Source organism: Talaromyces atroroseus, assembly GCF_001907595.1.
Source record: "Talaromyces atroroseus strain IBT 11181 chromosome Unknown scaffold_1, whole genome shotgun sequence".
Taxonomy (NCBI): Eukaryota; Fungi; Ascomycota; class Eurotiomycetes; order Eurotiales; family Trichocomaceae; genus Talaromyces; species Talaromyces atroroseus.
This window is the reverse complement of record NW_017971433.1, coordinates 2,366,041-2,388,173: the sequence shown is the minus strand read 5'-3', so window position 1 is coordinate 2,388,173 and position 22,133 is coordinate 2,366,041. Positions and strand designations below refer to the sequence as shown.

The window sequence follows — 22,133 nt, the reverse complement described above, 5'->3', positions numbered from 1 at the left end:
AGAATCACCTTGATTAGGAGTTATGATTTGAGATCATATAGTTGTTTAAACAAAGCACTGCTGCAAGACTCAATCAAGCAAGAATAAACGCAAGACCGAACAAAGAAATAATCTGCTAGTTCGATGAATTGCAGTATATTATCTCTATATAATAGCATTGCAATAATCCCCAATGGCTGTGCCACAGCCTTATAGTGCTTGTAGGTGTTGCAACCCAAGCCAATCATGTTGAGGCCTAACAATCCTGGTGGGTCTTGGACCTAGGTCCGTGGTCATCAACCCAGCATGGACTCAGGTCCGCGGCTTGACTTCCCATGGCCTGGATCTCGCGACCTAGTCCCCCGGCTTCATACTCGTGCCCTTGCTCCCTGGGTCCTATACCTAACACAGCTTATGCCTCCCTCAACCATGGGCCCGTGCTCTCGTGTCCCCCACAGATCTATATCCTCAGCCCTAGACCTCCGCTGATCCTAGGATGCCAGCGTTCCCAGGATCCGGACGAGGCCCCTGCCAAAGCAGTTGAACAAACTGCATTCAACGACGATTTGCGCAATGCTGGATTACCGCAACCCAGCAACTTCCCCGCCGAAGAGATCCAGGCTCACGTAAGTAGAGTCTTACTTGAGGACTTGTCGTTATACGCAGATTGGGAAAGTCTAGCTTCTGCGAGAAGAGCCAAATGGACTAAAAAGTTTAGGGCAAGAGGTCTCCCAGCGCCGAATGGAAGACATGTCCATTTCAATCTTCGTGTGTCGATGGAACTTGGGATGTACCGTTTGATTCTATGGAATTTTGTCTATTCTCAATCCCATAGTGTAATGTTACTCCTTCAAAAGTTTTAGTGGGTAGAACGGAGCTACAGTCCGCCTGCATCTGACCCTTGAAGAAAGGGAGTGCTTGGAAAATACCCCCGGCTGGTCCCTTCAGCATTCCCCCCATTCTGATTGGGAGGATTAGATCCGCTTTCGGTATTTCCTCCCTCATCATCTTCGACACGGCAGTGCATTTCGATGCCTTCAAACCAGGACTGCCATGATTGAAACGGTGGTTTGTGGATTGGTGACGCATAAGGTCCACATAGGTCGCAGGTGGAGGGCACATCTAACATGAGCTCCCGATCATTGAGGTCGTGCGCTGTTTGACTACCGTCCGGATGCTTGATCCGAAGATGGTCTCGCAGTTTATCTTTACGAGGATTATGCCAATTACAGTGCATACACAGGAATATGGACTTTGATTGATGCATTTCGTTCACATGGCGTTTGAAAGCACCTCGCGAGCATAGATGAAGAGGTGAGTCGCAGAGTAAACAAAGATATTGTTCTCTCTTCTGAGAATTCTGGGCATTGGGTCGAGATTGGGTCCGTGGCTTGGGGGGTCTAGAATTCTGTTCTCTTGAGGATAAGAAACTGTTAATCGAGTCCACTCCCAAGTATGTACGGGCCAAATTCCGTGCATAGGTTAAGCGGTCTGGCTGTGCACGGTATTCCTGTCGCAGTTTGTTTATAACGAATTCGAAAAGGGCATCCGGGTTGACGTTGGACTCGATATTAAGCAAACCATGATCGGCACTCAGTATAAGCTGAGGGAGCTGAGGCGCTGGAGGCAGCAGGCTATGGCCATCGGCGATAAATGAATTGTCATCTTCTACCTGGATCTGACCTTTGTTCCAGAAGAAGGCGCCGGAGTCATGTCGTAGATACGCGGGTATGAGAGAATTCGGGGACGAGTCACCTATATTTGAGTGTATATAATTGGTAGTGTGTGATGACTCAGTGACATGAGATGAGCTGGAGAGCTCTCGCTGCATGTTACTCGTACCATCAGTGATTGAGACCGAAGACCTTCGCTCGCTCGCCGGACGACGCTCGTAATGGAACCCTGGGACAAGGTGGGAGTAGTCCATGAATCTTGGGTTCATATTCGCTTTTGGCGACTGAACAATGCTGGGTTTTCTTTGTGAGGTCGTGTCATTCAATTATATATGAGTCAAGTACTCCAACGTCAAAGTTGATTTGATAGCTGCCTTCTAGGTGTTATGCCGAACCAGGCCTAGAGTCAAGAATCAACGACTGTCGAGGAAATAGCTAGGTATTGTATTCAAGAGAATGAACTTCCGAGCCTCAGAAAGCCAGGCGCGTGATATATATAGAAGGAATATAGGGATGTTGCGTGGCCCAAGATTGGGACCACCATGCTTAACGCATAAGGAAGAGAAAACGGGGGAGATATTTATACCTAAACGATGATCAGGCGGAGGCTCTTTCGGAGTCATGCATGGTGGGGAAAGTGAAGCCTGATTACCCAGGCGATAAGGCCAGAGCGAGCGGGTGCATATGCACAGCCAGGAAATTCGCCACCTACCCAGATACACAGCTCTGACATACGCCCGACTGCCTTTTGTCAGCGGTATACGTTCAATAGGCGTGTTTGTTTGAGAATGGACTGATGGAGTTTACCCATGCATGGGGAAGTTTATTGTAGGAGACAGTCACCGCCATTTCGTAAACAAACGAAATACCTAGTACCCGGACAAAAAGAAATAACTAAGTGGTAGGCGCAGCTGTCAAACCTACAGCAACAAAAGGAACGAGTCTGGCCTGTTAGTTGGATACCAAGTAGAAGGGTGTGGTTGATCTACAAGTAGTCCCTGGTCTAGAACAATTTCTTGTCAGTAGGTAATGGATTCTCAGAGTAATCAACTACGTAAATCAACTAAATGGTCGTCGGATAGCCTCTCGTTGCAGTAAATTACGGTTACATGAGTCCTTCGTGCATGTAGTCATGGGGATGTACGTGTTTAATTGTTTGCACCGCCTCAATCGGGCCAGATAAACTTAGAGGACCGAGGGGAATTGTTTCTTGAATTATATCATCCTACCTTGGTAATTTACAAGCTAGCCATTTCTCTTTTGTTCCCTGTCGTGCTCAGTGCGCGCCGCGTTATGACAACAGGCACTGCCCAGCATGAGACTTCTGTCGAGCGGGTAAGGGAATTACTAATGTATGATGACTCTCTCAAGAATGGAAAGACAAATAACACTCAACTTTACAATATAACTGGGGACAGCCCCCTTCACAATTCGTGTTCGATATGTTGCGTAGGCTTTTGAAAATGCCGTGTATGTTGTCAATTCAGTGTTGTAACAAGACTTGGCTGAATAGTATTTCATTGGCTACAGAGAGCGCTAAGGGTAAATTTGCCTTGATGACCCCATTGTTGAGACCGGTGACAAGCCTTGCAGCGTGATTGGATGTGTGAAGGTGAGGCTAGGGACAAGTCAATGTATAGCGTGCCTGCCACGAAATAAAATTTTGCGCTCAATGGCCTGTTTAATGGAACAACAAGAAAATAGTCAATGTATAGACATTTGAGCAACTTATAGGGTGGATATGGGAATCACGATCGTGGGCCTCCCGATAAGCTTTTCGAAGATTTGGGCAACGGCCCGCTCCGCAAGTATCCACACACCCGATATACGAAGTATGTATCGGATATCCTCCTACCATCGACTCTGTGTATGTGATATATTATCGAAAAGGAGGGAAATGATATTTATACCATTACAACTCAGCTTTAATGGGTATATCAATTCATGGGCTGTCAAATGCAAAGATATCCGGCTTGTCCACCTGCGAAGGTTAGTCCGGAATAAATGTCACAAGAAATCAACCGTGTTATCATATTTTTTTGGTCAGAAATTTCCGGGCCAAATGGCTAAATCCCAGTAGGCGAAGCACAGGGCAATGTAAGATAAGAGAGACATCCTCCACTTAGTCTCAGTTTCTGTCCGTTTTTCTTTTTTTGTGGTATCCTTTCTTTCCATTCCTTCTTTTACATCTGCATCAATGAAAGAAATTAACAAACTACAAGAAGACTGTACCCTGACCACGCTATGAAATTTCCTTCGATTTGCTGGGTGGGAGTATCTTTATTCGCAGTGCAGGGCGGGATTGCGGTACACTGCTACATTTACATCGTCTACTGCAACACCGACTGATAGTAAGGCCACGAGTTCTGAAATAGATATTCCTACAATAGGTACGGAGACGATTGCAACTACAGTGTCAAGTGCGCATTTGTTTTTCCAACGTTTTCAATCGCTCACATACGTAAGATATAGGTACATCTTTATTTAATGTAACTTCATGTTGCAGTATTCTTATATATTATAATCAGCGGCCCAAACAATACATTTGTGGAATGCGTGGTCTATAGACAGGATTAGCGCGGAGTAATATAGATTATTCAGCTTGTCGAATTCTACGTGTCCAAGAATTAAAGATAAGAACTGTCAATGATGTATTAATACAATGCTCTATCTATCTAGAAGAAGGAAAAGGGAAACCCAGGGAAAGGGGAAAGGAAGAGCAAAGATGCAATTACTTTAGTTGATTATGCACGCGCATGTATTAATTATCGGATTTGCACATCCGGCCTGACTCAGAGACATGCCAAACTTCGCTCCCCACACCTTTAAGGACATAGAAAAACGATTCGGGGTCCCATTTGTTTTTGATCTCCTTTAGACGCTCGTAATTAGAGCCAAAAAATGTTTCTTGCCAGTTGGGTTGACGGAAATCAGCCTCGTTCTCGTAAGTACCACCACCAGGAGTTGCGGCCTCAAGCTGGGGCACAAATTCATTAGTTATGCGAAGCTGGTCTGCGATCATCTGGGACCAAGGAGCGGTTTCGTTCCAGGGAGTCCCAAATTGCATGGTGACAGAAGCCTTGCGCCACTCAGGAAATATGGCGTTGGGTTGTTCCTTGGACACATCGAGACCAACACCGACGACGAGAACACTATTTTCGGTCAGGTTGCGCAAAGTTGCACTCAATGTAGCAGTGGCAGGTTCGGATTCAAGCACAGCGCGAGGGATTAGACGACCGCCATAATTATAAGTGCCAACGTCTAGGTTTCCGTAAGGCAAAGGACCCATGTACTTGTTGTAGTGGTCATAGTATCCGCTGAATTCCGAATAGGAAACAGCGTATGGAATACTTAAATTGGTGAGAACGGAGAGGAATGGTGAAAGGATGGACTGAACCTCGGCTGATGACTTATTATAGGCAGTAACTGGATGGATAATGAAAGCCTCCGAATTCATTTCATAGATAACCGTGGCGCCTGCATCAATCATGCTGGGCAAAAGAGAATGGAAGTGATTCACGGCCTCATAAAATAGATCAGCTGTCGTGTTGGCAGCAAGGAATTCGAGGGCAGCGCCGGATACAGTGGAATCCGGGTGAGCTTTTACGGTGAGAGACACCACAACGCCCCAGTTCCCAGCACCGCCACCGCTCAGAGCCCAGTAAAGGTCGGTGTTCTCGGTTCGCGAGGCTGTGACAAGTTCACCGGCAGCAGTAACTACCTCAAACTCGAGTGTTTGATCAGCGCCCAAGCCAAAGGCCGTGCTCAAGGCCGAGTGCCCTCCGCCCTGGGTATAACCGCCAGCTAGGCCAACTGTCGGGCATTCTCCGCCAACGACGACAAGCTGCTTTGCGGAAGCTGCATCAAGTACCTCGTATCCGAGGACGCCACTTCCAAGTTTAAATGCTGGACCGGTGTATGATGAATCGGCCCAGTCAAGGTATTGGATATCGTTCAAAGAATGAGTCCAGACTGAAAGGGCTCCGGCACCCGTCGAGCGTCCAAAGTAGCTGAATTAACGAGAATGAATGCCGTCAGTGTGTTTCATTTCAATGTATGTACACATGTACCTCATATATTCGAACTACTTACTCATGGCCCGTGTTGCGAATGACAAAACGGATGTTGTTGGACTGGGCAAACTGTATGGCTGCAATCACATCATCACTGGATGATACATTGACAGCATAGCTCACATAGTTGCCAAGGAGGCATGGTTGAGATTCCGGAGTGAATGGGTCACAGCTCTGATTCGCAAAGTAGGGTTGCATCACCGACGAAGAAGACACGAAGCTATGCAGCAATAAGCTCTTCCGTCTTGTTGAGCAGGAGGTAAGAACACTGAGTAACGTGACTTACTGGGTTTCCGGCAGGTACCAGTTGGACCGCAAAGTTGCACACGCCGCCTCATCCAAGGTAGGGTCATGGCAAGGTGTTCCAATGGGAACAGTTGCGACAAGACGGCCGCCGACAGTGGTGTTGAGCTGATCCCATGCTGATGCTGAGGGCCAGCAGCTATCTCCGGGCAGACAGTAGCAGTCGAGACTGCACGATGCAAGCGCCGGCAAGAGGATAGCACTGAGCGCAACCACGTGGCTTGCAAGCATCATGGTTTGGACAATCTTGTGCGTCAAGGTGAAATGATTGGCGTTGGTTTGAACATTCTGGATTAGTATATCTAGCGGTTATACATACACCCGACATGCGTGAAAACTCGGGATCTGATCTTGTCGGAGAAGTTGCCTATCAGGGAAGGGGTAAGCGGGGGATGCCAAGCAGGCTGTTAGAAGTTGTTGAGGATCTGCAGCGTTTTTACCTTAGATCTGAATTTGCACCGAAAATCTGGGACCAAGGGCCGCAAAAAGTCTGGGTCGGTGGCTTTTTTGCGATCGACGTTTTCAGCGCGTACCACACGGGGCGTGCTCGCAATGGGTTTAGCTGTGAACGGAGTTCGTATTTACATTTCTCTATTTGGCTGCAGAAAGATTCGATGTGGCTGAAAAAAAGGTACATAGATATCCTTGTTCCATATAACTATATATATACTATATAACCTGATCAACTCCTTATAAACTCCGCAGTAACGGATTCCAAGGCTGATATGGTGGGTATTGTATAAAGAGGTATTACTACTAGCCTGAAGGCAGATGGCCACGATTGTTCTTGAACATTCCCAGATTTAGGGTCCGCTGCAATTGTGTGACTGGACTATGGAAACCTCCAATAGCGCCACATACAAACCATGGGACCAGCAACCCTGAGCTACGCTCTGACCTCTTCGACTTTTTCCACTGTAAAGTAAATCTCGGCAATGAATAATGATTCTATTCTGATTCTATTCTGAACGAACTTGACCGCAGTGTGCGGAAGATAAACAGCTCTCCTAGCCACATAACTTATGTCCTATACACGGGCAGTGAAAGACTATGTCTTCTAATGCAGGGCCTGGCCTTGTCAGAGGGATCTGGGCGGCGATGGGCATCGCCGTCGTCATTGTTCTTTTGCGAGCGATATCCAAGTATAAAATCCGCAACTTCGGAATAGACGATATATTGATGTTTGTAGCATTGGTATGTCTGCGTTCTTCATTCCCCACGCCCTCTTTTCTGCATGCTCATTGATATCACATTCAGGGCCTCGCTATCTCATCGACATCCTTCCTCACTATCTCAGTCCACAATGGCTTTGGCAAGAACTTATCAACTCTACAGTCCGAGCCTTTGAAGAACGTCTTGAGATGCATTGCCATTCAAGTGCCGCTTCTAACCATCAGCACTGCCATCGCCCGATTATCATTCTCGCTGTACTTGCTCAGGATTCTTAGCATTAATACAGTTTATCGCATCGCCTTATGGACTAGCATGTTGCTACAACTTTCATCCAACATTGTCTCAGCTGTGCTGCCGCTCAGTATATGCCGAAATGTCAGAATTCTCTGGGACCCTAGCGTCCATACAACCTGTGGAAATGTCAGCGATGTCGTCAAATTCTCGTATTTCTCATCCTGTTAGTGCATCGACCCCATTACAAGATTTTGCTTTTGGAGCTAACACATGCTATGCTGCATTTTTCAATAGCCTTGAATACAGCCACTGATTTCTTTCTGGTCGTCTTTCCGGCTACTGTTTTCTGGAATTTGAATTTGAAGTTGAAGGTCAAAATCAGTTTGATTTTCCTTCTCAGCTTGGGATTACTGTACGTGTAAGCCACCTAGCCTGTGAGATACTCATTCTAACCCCTCTCTCCCTCGTTCAGGGCTATGGTTGCCTCGATTATCAAAACAACTGCGCTCGAAGACGTTCCCAGCGTGACAAATGTGGGAGCTACCGGCGGTATCCTCCTGATACGCTGGGCGTACGCAGAAAATGCGATCATCATCATCACGTCCTCGGTGCCAGCCATCTGGCCGTTGGTCATGTCATCTGTTCGCAAAATCTCAAGCGTCGCCAAGTCACAATCGTACGAACTCACTGGGCCGTTCCCGGGCACTAATAATAACAAGACTAATACGCTACAAAACACCGTAACCGGTGGTTCTCGACGCTTCGGCGAAAGATCTGTGACTGATAGCGATCGGATAGGAGATGCAGACAGTCTGGAGAGGATCCTGGGAAGCGAAGAGCACTTAGGGATTAGGAAACAAGTAGAGGTCTCTGTTCTGAGGTCGGACAATACAGCGTAGCAGGTATCGCCATAGTTAGTTACAATAAAGCGCTTTGTCGGGGTTCAGCCCCGTTATCAGTTGCACTGCGAGGTACAAAGTATCTATATATCAGTTAAAATCGTATGCAACCAAACAGCCATTCAATCAAGCAACTTGTCTGTGGTGATTGCGAGCGCGACGGCCCTAGCAGCCCCACGATTAACCCTAAGTAGGAAGCAAGCTGAAGAATGGGCGAGCATCGTTAGTAACCAATCTAGCCAATGGATATATTAGCCTATTCCCAACTTTAGTAGGTGCATACATAAGTCTCAAATTTCAATATAAATCCTGCTTGGCCCCACTCCGAATCAACCTATGCAGCCAAAGGAAAATTGGTTCGTTATCGTGTCATGCAACAATCATGCAAGCTTACAGCCTGGGTTGCACAAATATGATGGCTATGTGGCTTGCTTACTCTGTATGCTAAATCATTTATTAAGCCAATGCTACTCACTAACTAGACTTAAAAAGTCCAAATTTGGCCACGTTTGTGCCTCCCCAAGTACCTAGCTATGCTCACTCAAAAACAGACACAACAATTTACAATCAAATCCAGCAGAATATGGCCGGTCTGCTTTCGATACTCGGGGCCCTGTGGACTGTATACCTCGTTGCACTGGGCATTTTCAGACTCTACTTCAGCCCGTTGGCCAAATTTCCAGGGCCAAAACTAGCAGCGCTGACTCTATGGTAGGGGTTTCACCTCGGGAGAACAGACAAAGTGGTTTGCATGAGAAAAGGGCTTACTTACAATTGCAACCATGCGCTAATATCTTGGAACTGCAGGTACGAATTCTACTACGACGTCGTCCGTCGCGGGCGGTACGTCTTCCACATTCGCCATCTCCATGAAAAGTACGGACCCATCATTCGTATCAATCCCTACGAACTGCATATAGCGGATCCCGACTACTACGACACTTTGTATGCTTCAACGTCAAGTGGCGAGAAACGCGATAGATGGAGTTGGTTTACAAAACAGTTTGGTACGCCAGAGTCCATGTTCTCAACGACCGGGCACGACCAACATCGTGTACGCAGGGCTGCATTGAATCGCTTCTTTTCAACAGCAAGCGTGAGACGGCTGCAACCACTGCTCAATGAGCGCGCTCAGAGTTTGATCGGCCGGTTCCGCAAAGCTCAAGCCTCGAAGAATCCAATTCCTCTGGAATATGCACTGGCTGCGTTTACGAATGGTATGTGTGTAGTATGTTGGCGACCAGCACCCCCCAGACTCTAACTGGAATGTCAGACATTGTCAGGGAGTACTCGTACGGTCAGTCGGATCACTATCTGGACAAGGACGATTGGGGATCCGAATACTATGATGCCGCCGTTACCATAGCCAAATCCGGAAACTTGATGAAGCAGATGATGTTTATTTTCCACTTCATCAGCAGCCTTCCACCGTGGCTGCAAGCGAAATTATCACCCGCATTAGCGTCGTCGCTTCGATTCTACACGGTAGGAACCTATCCCATACTCTCTCAATCCAAAAGTGCCAACACAAGTTCTTACATACGGGTCGCTTAGCTTGTCGAGAATATCATTACTGGTATCAAGTCTCAGTCAGGATCAGGATCCACCTATGAGCATCTCGGCCATCCGACTTTGTTCCATGAGATCCTCAAAAGCAATTTGCCCGAGTCTGACAAAAGCGTATCACGGCTGAAAGACGAGGCGCTTATCGTGGTTGGTGCCGGCACTCTAAGTACCTCATGGGCGCTATGCGTTGCGATATACTACCTGCTTGTCTCGCCTAATTTACTCTCAAAACTTAAACAGGAATTGAAAGCGGCCATTCCAGACCGAAACCAGCCAATCCCACTAGCGCAGCTAGAGCAGCTGCCCTATCTCAAAGCAACAGTTCAGGAGGCCCTCCGGATGAGCAATGGAGTGGCAACACGTCTGCAGAGAATATCTCCAGACAAGCATCTTATTTTCCCCGATTCGTCAGGCAAGACCTGGATCATCCCACCAGGGACACCAGTCGGTATGACCAGTGTTCTGCTCCATCATGATGAGTCCATTTTTCCCAAGTCCAACGAGTTTCGGCCCGAACGATGGATTGAAAACAAGTGGCTAGATAGGTATCTTGTCGCATTCTCCAAGGGAAGTAGGCAATGTCTTGGTATGAACTTGGCATATGCTGAGTTGTATATCTGCCTGTCGAGCATCTTTAGTCGTTTCGGATCGGCAAATACAGATGCTGTCCAGGGTGTGAGGGATGAGGGTGACGAGGGAGTGCTAGAGCTCTACCAGACCACAATCAAGAACGTGGAAATGGCTTCGGATTGCTTTATTCCAATGAGAAAAGAAGGCACCCAAGGAATTCATATTTGCGTACGGAATTAGGGGCCGGACATGTATGCAAAACATCCTTTGTTATGCAAGTTAGAACCAACGCCTATAACACGCAACAATCAGCAACGTCCTAGACATTGTACAGAAGAAAGATGAGCATCTTTCGCTTTTTCACTTCCAACAAGCCTTGAATCAATTTATGTTCAAAATATTACATCGCATTGTTAGAATCTGCTGCCAGAGACATACTCTTATAGCGTCTGCTCTGTTAGTAGCTTTGATTAGAATCAACAGTGTAGAGTGTTTACAGTTAGAAGTTTAATCCAACAGTCCATCCGTTAGCTTTACGTTCGTCTCGACATGAAAACTAATAAGACCCTACACAACTCCTCTCCAATGCGATTTGATTATCGTAGGAATAGTAAAGTAGGTTGTTTCCAAGGCCCCCGCCTGAGATATATGATAATACCGTGGCGAAATGATCCAATTAGAGAAATACCCAAATGGACAGTCTTTCGGCTGGTCATGGAGTACAGAAATATCAGAAACTTTGCAGAGATTATGGTTATTTCTAATCGTGAGATAGTAACATCTCGATCAAAGGAAACGAACTAGATGCCCTAGGCACTCACATCCATCTCTCGCTTGCTTGACCAGCGCCCCGGCGGTGTCCCTTTGGGCGCTCGAGCGCTTCGCACATTCTTGTAGATGTCGGTAGGCACGTATCATCAATACGAGAGACATTGAAATCTTGAAGGAGTCCAAATCCGTTACTCCGTGCGCCCGGAGATCGTTTCGATATTCGCCCACTGATTGCTAGTCAAATAGGGCGAGCTGTGGAAATCGCTGCACTCGTCGCTGAAATCAGCGAGGAAGCCATCGAATATGGTGTTGCTTAACCCCGCAAATTAGCCATAACATACGGCCCGGTTGTTGCTGCGAAGGGAGCAGGATTCTATAAAAAACTCCATGAATGGCACGATGAAAGTCTGTTCGCCTATATTTTTCCCTTCCGATTTCAAACTTTGCTTACATCCATTAGAACAACAACCCAGTTTTGGCCGGGTGTGCTGTGGCTGGAGCAACTGGCGCCTTATTGATTGCTACACCTGCAGTAGTCTCTGGCCCCCTTCTGGCAGGTACCGGTTCTACAATATCAGGGGTTCAACTTGTAAGTTTGAAGATCAATTGATAGCTATATAGCCGTGATTATCGTTCGTGGTCTGACTCTATTCTCTGAGCCCTAGCCTCCATGGGTGCCGCTATACACGCGAGCATCGGAAACGTAGCGACCGGGAGCTTGTTTGCGATTCTACAAAGTGCAGGTGCTAGGGGATCAGCTGCTCTTGGGATACTTGACGGGGCTATCCAAGTATCCGGTGTCGTAATGGGGTTGATGAGTGGAGGAGCGGCGTGTATGGCCAGGCCATGCCGTTGGCTGTCAGTGTCTTTACCTAGCTCGCCGAGAGAGAATCAATATTTTACAATGCTATCATAGTCTCATCAATCAAGACACTAGCCTAAGATCCTTGGGATTAGGGTGCGCAGTGTGAGCGCCTTTCAACTCGGAGTATGCTGGTTGATCTTCGGCAATAGAATATTTCTTCACGCACTGAAAAACATGACTCATGCAATGGAATTTGGGGATATTTTTCTTTCTTTTTTCTTTTTCTGCCCTTCCCCACAAAGATTGCCTCAGCCACACTGTGTATTTTGAATTAATGTGAAACATTTCCGGCGATTAGGCTAAGGGTATCCGGTAATTCAACATAAAGTCGATATGTAACACACGCTCCTGTCATGCCATCCTCTTAGAGGCTGGGGACAAACACAATTTGCACGGGGAAGCAAAATAACTTCCGACAAGCACCGATGACCAACCTAGCAAAACCGGACAATATTGTGAGTTCTGCAAACCGGGACTTGGCAGCAGCTTCTTTATTTGCTTGTACAACTGGCTTTAATCATTTTGCTGCCCCTGGAGATTGTGCATTAACATCCATGCTAGCGTTGGTTGGTTTTAGTCTGTGGAATATGTTACCAAATATCGACCCCCAAAAAGAAGGAAAGGAATCAATATTTCACATCGCACGTACGACGCTGAGGCGAGTTATCATCTCGATCACAATTCGACCCGAGAAACAATAAACCTGATGCATGAATGCGTGTTTCCACAAAACTGTAGATCTGGTAAGTGAGTACACCGTGAGATTTGTTCCGCTAAGGGCAACGAGACTCCACGGGGCTTAGCACGCACCACTTTTGTATCCATCGTACGGAGAAAGTGTTGGGAAAGGGCGTAAGACTGACCATTGAACACAATCATCATTTCCGGGCGTTGTTGTTGCTTTCTTCTCTTTTCTTTTCTTTTCTTTTCTTTTCTTCTCTCCTCTCCCCCTTCTTCTTCTGCTCTTCCTCCATAGTCGACATCAGTAAATTCGTACCAGCATCTCATATCGCATCGCACCAGCATTAATCAATATTGGGATTTGAAAGGACTGAATCTCTTTGAGTTTGTGTCTTCTTGTCCATCGCTTTTGATTATTCGTCTATTGTTCGAAATGGGCGGCAATAAAACTGTCTCTCCGTCTTTCACAGACCAGCAAGATCTTCAGGATTTATCATTGCAGAAGCATAATTTGGCAAATGCCAGCGGTCACCAACCAGAACCAAGGTACTTATTGCCTATGGCTGCTGTTCATATCTTCAAATCTAACTTCGTTGCAGCCAACTCCTACTCTTGGAAAAATTGCCCGGCAGCTCTACCGGCCAGCGCTCAATTCCAGGCACAGCTTGGAATCAGGAGCTAACTCTTGACGATACCTTTGCTATGCGATCTTCGGAAAAGAAAAACGGGAGCATGTCGGTTCACATGGGCTCTCATTCCAGTGGCTAGGAAAAATTCCATTAGCTTCTTCTGAACATGCAAAATCGAACCGTCCAAAGACCACCGCTGTACTGGCCTACATTCTGCAAGGCCTGCAACCCTTATCGTATCCCGTTATAAGTGGGCACCTTCCAACATCCATGATATATATAGCCTTTGGCTTTCATGGCATTGAGGAGATGCCCCGTGTTTGCTGTACTGGTTCGGCCATAGCCATGGCTAGATTGATGACTGCCCAGCTCGGACAAGATCACTTCATGTTGCATCGATTGCCCATATCAGGATCCACAGCATCGAGTGGTGATGGATTATTGAATCACTGAGAAAGCAGATTCTGGGTTCGGATTCTCGTTTGCAGAAAGAAATGACCTTGAGGGCAAGTCGTTAGGGCATCCACAGTTTTCTTCAGCCGTTATTTGTGCTTATCACCATTTTCATACAGTTTCTGATCACATTTCCTTTCACTGAATCACTAGTATGCTCATGACTTCATATCACTGATGAATATTCACGAATCCTGTATCTACTTAGCCTGACATAGTTGCATTGTATTGTAAATTATATGCCATCTGATCCAGACGACGGCAATCCATCCGTATAAGATCCCCCAATGGGTCAGAGATTGAATACACTAACATTTTGGCGAAAAGCAAAGAACATACCAGCTGTTCTGTGGCCCCAAAGTTTATTACCCAAAACGGAAAGCACTTAGGGCTTAGGCTGAAGTCTCCACAATGAGGCCCTGCCATTAAAGTAACCTACATACCTCGACATCTTAAGGCACGTTCCTCGTGATTCTTGTCATATGATAATGAGCACCTTAGTTTATGATAATATTACAGAATAGACGTATAAAATCCGAACAAGTCACCGCCTCTCTGCATTATGACGTAGTGGCCGATGATCCTTCTTAGTTTGTGATTCATCAAGCTTCTTATTTGAGTATTTACACTATCTCTTTTTCTCCGTATTTACTTGGGCATGTAGATTTATTTTGTGTTACTAGAATATCAATTGAACTTGCCAGTGTTCTTGTCAATCAGCATGTATCCTGGCCGAACGAGCTTGGCTGATTTGCATCGGTCAATCGCCCTTTGCTTCTTTTGATCACTTCGGAACTTCCAGCTTCTCATCGTCGGTGTACTTATCAGCGTTAGAGCAATTAGAACTGAGCATTAGATGTTCATGAGCCTTTTCCGTAGCTCGACGCGGTACAACCTTACACGAAGTGAGTCGTTCAGTCAGATTTCATCATTGGCTCCCTGAATTACATGGTTATATGTCAACTCCCAGGTGTAATGGTAATAAAAAACTACTAGTACTTGGTGTTTACGTGTGGTACAACTCTATGATGACTTTGTCCCTCCACGGTGTAACTAGTTAGATCACCACGCGGCGGCTACGGTAAACAACTCCGTTTTCTGCGAGAACTAGTGGACCACTTCGTATTCTTGAAACTTTTTTTTCAAATATGATTTGGTGCAGAATAGCCAGCTTTGTGTGCTAATAGGCGAACAAACTTCCTTTGAAACGATTAGATGCAACGCTGCGGTTCATGTCAATTCGCCGAAAATACCCTTTCCCACCATTCCCTCAGCACTTGAATCAGCTGCGGATTTCAGCGAAAGTCAGATGACCTTTAAAAAAATTTCATTCGCAGTGAGGATCATATCAGATCTCAGATTAGCTGACAAGCTACTGGGCAGTGATTTCCTCCCATAGAGCACTACTGGATCCCTGAAGCTCCCAAAGTCCCAAAACCACGTCTAGAAAACAGTGTATGTTGATGCTTATTATCCTATTCGACTACGTTACTAACTATCCTGTCTTATTAACCTACGAAATAAGGCTCTATAGAAAGCGATTGACCCTGTAAAAAGAGAGGCCGCAGAGCCTGGTCAGCGAAACTTGCCAACTTGATCGCACGTTGATAGACGAATAAGGTATCTGAAGAGATGAAGAACTACATGATCGTACATGTACATAGGTACACTAACCCTCATTCCGATAGTAATCAGACCTTGGCAAGTTCACCGAGATTTCTTCGTCTCATCATGACCTTGGAAATTAGTCATCAGTCCTGTCCTTGTAACTACAATGTATTTTCACGGAGAATATTAGACATCGCCGTTCCCAATTCTTCATCACCGTATGACTTCTCGCGTAGCTGACGACGCTTAATCACTCGATCGACAGAATTTGAAATCGCTTCGCAGCTTGCCACGACGACTTGTCCAATGCATATATAATCTGGGAACACTGCTTATGCAGGCTCGCGGTCAAATGGCGATCAACCGAAGTAAAGATTAGTGAATAACTCAAGTAAGGGCTTGGAGAACCTTCTTGCTAATTAGTCATAATTCTAAGTACCAATACAGCACTTGATGATTCCGATCGAGTCTTTCCAAGCTAAGCTCGGTTCACCAATGTTGGTGGGTATAGGCTCATTCCCTTGCATGAAACAACGCTGATCATTACCGAGGCCTATTAGGGGTTCGCAGACAGTACTGAGTAGTTACTACTAGTATATGTATGAGTTAAATGAACTCGACTAGTTGCATGCTAATCGGCCATTTTCTTGAAGATCGGTGTGACCCATTCGGTGTCATGCTGTGACCTGTGTAAATGGCATAAGCCACAACTTCCTGACAGTCGAGTGTACCCGACCTGAAGCACAGGGTGCAATATTCTACTTTATTCAATCAAACAAGGATGGATGTAAGAAAATCGAGGCACGCCTGCAGTATCATCTAGGCATTCGAGATACATTTGAAGATATTTCCCCACTTTTAAAAATATCACGCGCGTTCACTGCACCTCCGCATGATGGCTTCCATCCCTACTGCAAGGGAAGCTTAAGCAATAAAAATAATCAAAATAGTGCCCGAGTGGTGTGGAGGTCAGAAAGACTATTTACTTTTCTCCTTTAGAGTACGTATATCGAACCACTAGCCATGACTGTCCCCTGCTGCTCAGAGTCAGAATCGGTGTAACCCCAGAAGACAGCTGCATCTCTCGGAATTGTTCTCGAATCTAATTAGATATGCTATTATGTTACGTAAACTATGTAAAATTAAGAGAATAATGATTTAGGCTAGTCTGGTCTATATAAATAGGAAACTTTTTCCTTCCAGACCGTCCCCTGTCTCTGCGGTAGCGCTCCCATATAACGCCCAAACTGTGTCTGCATTCACCATACTCATAGTATACCATATAGCTCGCGTTCTCTTATTGCCATAATGAATCGACGCGTCCTTTCATATGCTCCATTGCTCGCCGTTCTGGGCAGGGCCATAGCTGAGCCAGTTTTGGCCATTGACGCCGACTTTCCAGATCCCAGTATCATACAGACAGAGAGTGGGTACTGGGCATTTGCGACAGAGGGTAACGGAGTCAATGCACAGGTTGCTACTTCACCAGACTTCTCTACCTGGACTCGCCTTTCAGGTGTAGATGCATTGCCAGGGCCGTTTCCGTCCTGGGTAGACTCCTCTTCACCGGCCATTTGGGCTCCGGATGTCCTAGTGATGGTGTGTTTAGCTCTCATGTTTTATGTTCCGCGATACTAACGACGAAAATTAGCCCGATGGCAGCTTTGTCATGTACTTTTCTGCAATCACATCTAATAACACAAATCTACATTGCGTTGGGGCGGCCACTTCATGGATTCCAGAAGGGCCTTACACGCCAGTCGATAATTATCTCGCGTGTCCCTTAGAACAGGGGGGCGCTATTGACCCTGACGGATTTATCGACAGCGACGGCACCATTTATGTTGTTTACAAGGTTGATGGAGACACCCTAGATAATGACGGCACCACACACTCAACACCGATCATGCTTCAAAAGATGGAGTCGGACGGCGTAACGCCAACTGGCGATCCTATCGAGCTTATTGACCGCTCTTCTATTGATGGACCTTTGGTTGAAGCCCCCAGCCTGCTGCTGAGTAACGGAATATACTATCTCAGCTTTTCATCGAACTATTACTGGACTCAATCTTACGATACTTCATACGCGTACGCAACCACGATTACGGGCCCGTGGACAAAGCAATCCAGCCCCTACGCCCCGCTGTTGGATACAGGAGTCGAGACGCGATCATCAGGTCCATTGAGCGCTCCTGGCGGTACTGATTTTTTGGTCGACGGCACCAAGATTGTGTTCCATGCCGATCGGAATGGGCAGAATGCTTCAGACGGACGTGCCATGTTTGTGAGCGAGATAAGAGAAGCCAACGACGTGATTACTTTGGATTGAGAGTAAGAGCAATTGAATATTTCCGTCTTCTTCACTTCTTTTATTATTGTCATTATTATCCATTACTTACTTGTATTATTCATGTCTTCTCTAATATTTCCTTTTGTATCTTTTTAAAAAGTCATTGTGATGTACATGTATTGATTTTTACCATATTTGGTAATTCCCGAGCAATTAGGGTTTGGGTCATCATTTGAGCGAGCGTGAATCTTTTAGATATTCGTGTTTCACTCGAATTCATTAATACCAGTACACGATCCGTTTTTGTATCCTATTTCTTCAAGTGTTTGGAGGATAACAAATATTCATGTTTTTCTAACATCGATGCGTGGCAAAAATACTCGCCTCTCTAACCCAAAACAAGAAAGTGGTTCTAATTTTTCGCCTCGGTATATCTCTGAGGCCCAGAGTTAGAATCAATATATATTTTACATATATGTTTTTTACATATTTCGGTACAGATCATGAGTTTGGTCAGTAGTCTGACTTGCCTAACTATTCCAAGCGTCGCCGTAACCTCCGGAGCGCGAGCATGGTTATCACAACTTCATGAGCTGGCTTCAGTCGCCGTCTATGGCGTGTTTAGCAGCGTCAATGCATAAAGATAGAAATGCTAGGTGGCATCGATAACATGCGTGAGAAGAATGTGCAGGAAAACTTGGAACAAGATCATGATAAAACTTTGTAGTAGCGGATAGGCCTGAAGACAGTGCGAAATAAGATTATGGAGATTAGAACCTTGGAAAAAGCATTGTAGTAGAAAAACTAGGAACAACTAATCTCTGTCAGGACAGACAGCTGTATAGTCCGTTTTGTAACTCGAGAATTTCATTATGTAGTTATAAATCGAGAACAGTCACCCGCTGAGCAGGCTCTCATTTAACAATATATAATGCCCACCGATCCTAGCGTGATATTGACCGCATTGGTGCTCGCACGAAGACATACAGTACTACGCTTACATTCTACCTAGGTACAAGAAAAGCAATCAATATACATTCCATGTTATAATATTCTATAGTGTCTGTGAGAAGTTATCTGAAGCTGAGTAGTGCACCGCCCTCCTGTCTAAGTATACCATCCCATAAAACAAAACACCGAAGAAGTGATTGTACCGTATCTTACAAACTGAGCAACGGACCCCAAGCAATAATTTCCGGCTCGTCATGATTAGTGTAAAATGAAGGCAAATCCCACCCTCATATAGCGCCAGCGATGATGCGATATTTATGTGGGAGTGAAGATCCCAAAGCCGATCAATTAATCACAGTCTCGCATTCCGTTCAAGCGCGAGGCAGCGATAAAAAAAATGCAAAGAAATAAGATATTATAATACAAGCCGAAGAAGTCTAGAGGATTAGGCGATGTCGCGAAAACACTAGGAAGTTGTTCCGAAAAGACGAAGAATAACCTCGTACCTAAGAAAGGTTAGCTTGCTCATAGTCAATGAGAGAAGTACCAAAATCGCTTACATTCCAAACATGATGGCTGCTGACGGAACGACACGCAACAAGTGCGGTGTCAAACCACCATACAGACCGGCCAACCCTTCTTCCTTGGCGACAACCTTGAAGCACTGAACAAGACCGGTATACTTCACCTGCACCTTACCGCCTCCTACCGGAACAACAGGTGCCTGTCGTAGCCGTGTTCGCACTACCTCATGAGGATATGTAGCAACTGCAGCAAACAACTTCGCCGCGCCAGCTGCTGTGACACGACCACCCCAAAGTTCCACATCGTCCCAGACACTATGGACATGGTGCGGGTCGGCCAGCTTCGCGGCCTGTCGCCGAGCTAGATACAATTTCATCTGCTCATATAAGACCCACTGCGTCGCACTCTCTGCCACACCGAGGTATGAGGCAGATAGTCCCTTGTATAAACCACGGATTCCCTCGTGCCTAACAGTCTGTTTGATACAATCCCAGCTGTTCTTATATTGTCGGCCTCCTTTGCCACTTTCAGCATTCGACTTGTCTAGTTGCAGTCGAGTTTTGATAAGCCAGATGGGATTTGTTGCGGTTCCCGTAGCTATACCAGCAATAGCCGCTGCCCCAAGGTGGATATTCCATGGCGTCGTCATCGAATCGTGATAGCCAAAGTAATTGCTGAGGATGCGCTTGCCATTACCGTAGACATAGAAGTTGATGGCACGGGCTGGTACGACACCAATTAAATTGGGACCAAGACCTTTGAATAAAGCACGAGGGCCCTCGTGCGAATATATAGAATGGAGGATTTGGAAGGTTTCCTTAAAATGTACGAGGGCGCTGCGTGGGAGGGCGATGAAAAACGGAGCTGGGCGGACGGGATGTGAAGCACGTAGAGCTTGCAGCTGAGTCTGATAAAAGTCGGACTGAAGTCGAGTTTTAAGAACGTCAAGGGGGCTTGTCAACGTAGCAGCGGTCATTCCACCAACGCTGCAAACAAAGTATCACGTTAGCAATTCAGGTAAAAGTCAAATGCGCTTTGTGAAAGGACCTACCCTCCAGCAACAAAATGGGCCAGAGGCTTCGCCGCGGGCTTCTCATCTTTCTCTGGAACGACACCGCCCATCTCTCTGGACTCAATCGCGGCTTGTTCGAGATGGACTTTATTAGGCAGATGCGCCTGCGCAGAGCTGCCATGGGAAGTAGTCGAGAAGGTCATCCCCAACTTTGGTTTGGCAAATTGTGGAGTGTGAAATTAAAACGCTTGTCCGCAGACAATATTATCTATTCTTGATCATTGAATAAAGAAAGGCTTGTATGGAAGAACATGGAAAGAAAGAAGATATTGTACAGGAGAGAAGTAAGCAAGCAACTCGAAATTGAATGAAATCCCTGAGAACTTTTTTTTGAACGGCGTTGGCGGCGCGCCGGGAACAGATCAGCCAGCCAATCACAAGCAAGGCATTAAGGCCAGAACGATTCTGTGCCCAAAAAAAAAGAAACGATACGCAGAATTACGTTTCGAGAATTTAGATTGGGGAGTTCAAGAATTAGCTAGCTACCTTAATAACCTGATACATTGTATGACATTTTTCGGTGTCATTTAGAATACAGCAGTAGGTGTTATGGGTAACCTCCTTATATTCCCGTTTTTTAAAATTCCCAACGTGAGTAGCCAATGCATAAAACCACATGGGAATCTCCAGGTCTCGTTATTGAGCAGGACTTCAACTGGAGTTTCTACTGACAGAAAACCTGTCAGAGAAGACTCCCAGAAACAGAAATCCACAGAACACGCACACTACCTGCACCGCCGAGTCGGACCACGGATATCTGGCGTTGAACTTGAAAATTTTGGTATTATTTCTTTTTCTCATTTGCAGGAATTCTATGCACAAACAATAGGGTGACATAAGGTTTCCCGAACCATTTTGCTCATCATGCAACCCACCATATGGCGGTAAAAGACGCACAAAACAAAAAACACCCAACTTCCCTGAGTCCACCGTCCGAGCAACAAGAAAATATATTTTAGATGTGGGTGTCGTAAGGGATAGGAGTGATCGTCTCAGGGAAGTTGTCAGCAGAAGCGACAACGTGAGCCTCACGGGGCTGGACGGCCTGGCGCTTCAAGTGCACGTGAATACCCTGCTCCTTAGCCTGGCGCTTCTTGATGGCGTTCTCCTTGACACGGTTGATGAATTCTTCACGAGAGCGGGAGTGAGAGACGTGCTCAATGCGGACGTTGATGCGCTTCTCGAGGTAGCGGTTGCCGACGCGCTTGTAGATGATAACACCGACGGCGCTCTTTGTGACGTTGTAGACGACACCGGTCTTGCCGTGGTAGAGCTTGTATGGCAAACTGCAGAGAATCTTCAGTCAAAAACTATCCCCCCCGGGAAAAAAAAAGGCGCTGCGAATAAGGCTTCATAGGCGGAAATGGAACAATCACTAACCCCTTCTGAACGGCACCGTTGCACTTGATGTCCACGATGTCACCGACCCTGTATTCCGTCAGAATCTCGCTTTCGAAATATATCCCGTTGTTCAAGAGCGTCCATACCGGTATTCCTTTAAGTAGGTGGAAAGGGCGATGTAGCCCTTCTTCTTGAAGTCGCGAGAAAAGGCATACTATATGCATAGAATCATCAGCTCGTTGCTCGTCTATGATTTTCCATTTCTCCCCGGTTTCTCTGGATGGAATTGACGAGTGCACATACCCGAGTGCCGGAGCGAAGACCGTGTGAGTGACCCATCTCGGTGGTGTTGTCGTTTGTGCTGGGATCGTGAAGCTTGTCGACTTACACAGAGAAGTGCCTCCGCATGCAAACTTGGTGATGCTGGGTCTTTCGGTTAGTGCGCGGGCTAGTCGCATCGGGTAATATATTAGGGCT

At 46.2% G+C, this 22,133-nt stretch overlaps 8 protein-coding genes across 8 annotated transcripts; 4 read left to right on the top strand and 4 right to left on the bottom strand.

The window, feature by feature from the left end:
• Positions 1 to 314: 314 nt before the first annotated feature.
• Positions 315 to 660, top strand: UA08_01914 (hypothetical protein; the record flags this gene model as incomplete). Its single annotated transcript, XM_020261630.1, has 2 exons — positions 315 to 605; positions 646 to 660. 2 exons carry the CDS (start codon positions 315 to 317, stop codon positions 658 to 660), a joined length of 306 nt encoding a protein of 101 aa, XP_020123182.1.
• Positions 661 to 856: 196 nt separating this feature from the next.
• Positions 857 to 1,921, bottom strand: UA08_01913 (hypothetical protein; the record flags this gene model as incomplete). The annotated part of the gene is made up of 2 exons (XM_020261629.1): positions 857 to 1,734; positions 1,822 to 1,921. 2 exons carry the CDS (start codon positions 1,919 to 1,921, stop codon positions 857 to 859), a joined length of 978 nt encoding a protein of 325 aa, XP_020123181.1.
• A 2,492-nt stretch (positions 1,922 to 4,413) lies between these two features.
• UA08_01912 (hypothetical protein) lies at positions 4,414 to 6,262 on the bottom strand (the record flags this gene model as incomplete). The annotated part of the gene is made up of 3 exons (XM_020261628.1): positions 4,414 to 5,662; positions 5,745 to 5,945; positions 6,012 to 6,262. 3 exons carry the CDS (start codon positions 6,260 to 6,262, stop codon positions 4,414 to 4,416), a joined length of 1,701 nt encoding a protein of 566 aa, XP_020123180.1.
• An 816-nt stretch (positions 6,263 to 7,078) lies between these two features.
• Positions 7,079 to 8,334, top strand: UA08_01911 (hypothetical protein; the record flags this gene model as incomplete). The annotated part of the gene is made up of 4 exons (XM_020261627.1): positions 7,079 to 7,222; positions 7,286 to 7,658; positions 7,730 to 7,847; positions 7,908 to 8,334. The coding sequence occupies 4 exons, from the start codon at positions 7,079 to 7,081 to the stop codon at positions 8,332 to 8,334; spliced, it is 1,062 nt and encodes a 353-aa protein (XP_020123179.1).
• A 583-nt stretch (positions 8,335 to 8,917) lies between these two features.
• UA08_01910 (hypothetical protein) lies at positions 8,918 to 10,710 on the top strand (the record flags this gene model as incomplete). The annotated part of the gene is made up of 4 exons (XM_020261626.1): positions 8,918 to 9,045; positions 9,142 to 9,551; positions 9,608 to 9,819; positions 9,889 to 10,710. 4 exons carry the CDS (start codon positions 8,918 to 8,920, stop codon positions 10,708 to 10,710), a joined length of 1,572 nt encoding a protein of 523 aa, XP_020123178.1.
• Positions 10,711 to 16,785: 6,075 nt separating this feature from the next.
• UA08_01909 (hypothetical protein) lies at positions 16,786 to 17,806 on the top strand (the record flags this gene model as incomplete). Its single annotated transcript, XM_020261625.1, has 2 exons — positions 16,786 to 17,076; positions 17,129 to 17,806. The coding sequence occupies 2 exons, from the start codon at positions 16,786 to 16,788 to the stop codon at positions 17,804 to 17,806; spliced, it is 969 nt and encodes a 322-aa protein (XP_020122731.1).
• Positions 17,807 to 19,184: 1,378 nt separating this feature from the next.
• UA08_01908 (putative mitochondrial carrier) lies at positions 19,185 to 20,458 on the bottom strand (the record flags this gene model as incomplete). Its single annotated transcript, XM_020261623.1, has 3 exons — positions 19,185 to 19,224; positions 19,279 to 20,229; positions 20,295 to 20,458. 3 exons carry the CDS (start codon positions 20,456 to 20,458, stop codon positions 19,185 to 19,187), a joined length of 1,155 nt encoding a protein of 384 aa, XP_020122732.1.
• An 812-nt stretch (positions 20,459 to 21,270) lies between these two features.
• On the bottom strand, positions 21,271 to 21,995 carry UA08_01907 (60S ribosomal protein L21-A; the record flags this gene model as incomplete). Its single annotated transcript, XM_020261622.1, has 4 exons — positions 21,271 to 21,601; positions 21,696 to 21,743; positions 21,803 to 21,870; positions 21,960 to 21,995. The coding sequence occupies 4 exons, from the start codon at positions 21,993 to 21,995 to the stop codon at positions 21,271 to 21,273; spliced, it is 483 nt and encodes a 160-aa protein (XP_020122748.1).
• Positions 21,996 to 22,133: the final 138 nt, after the last annotated feature.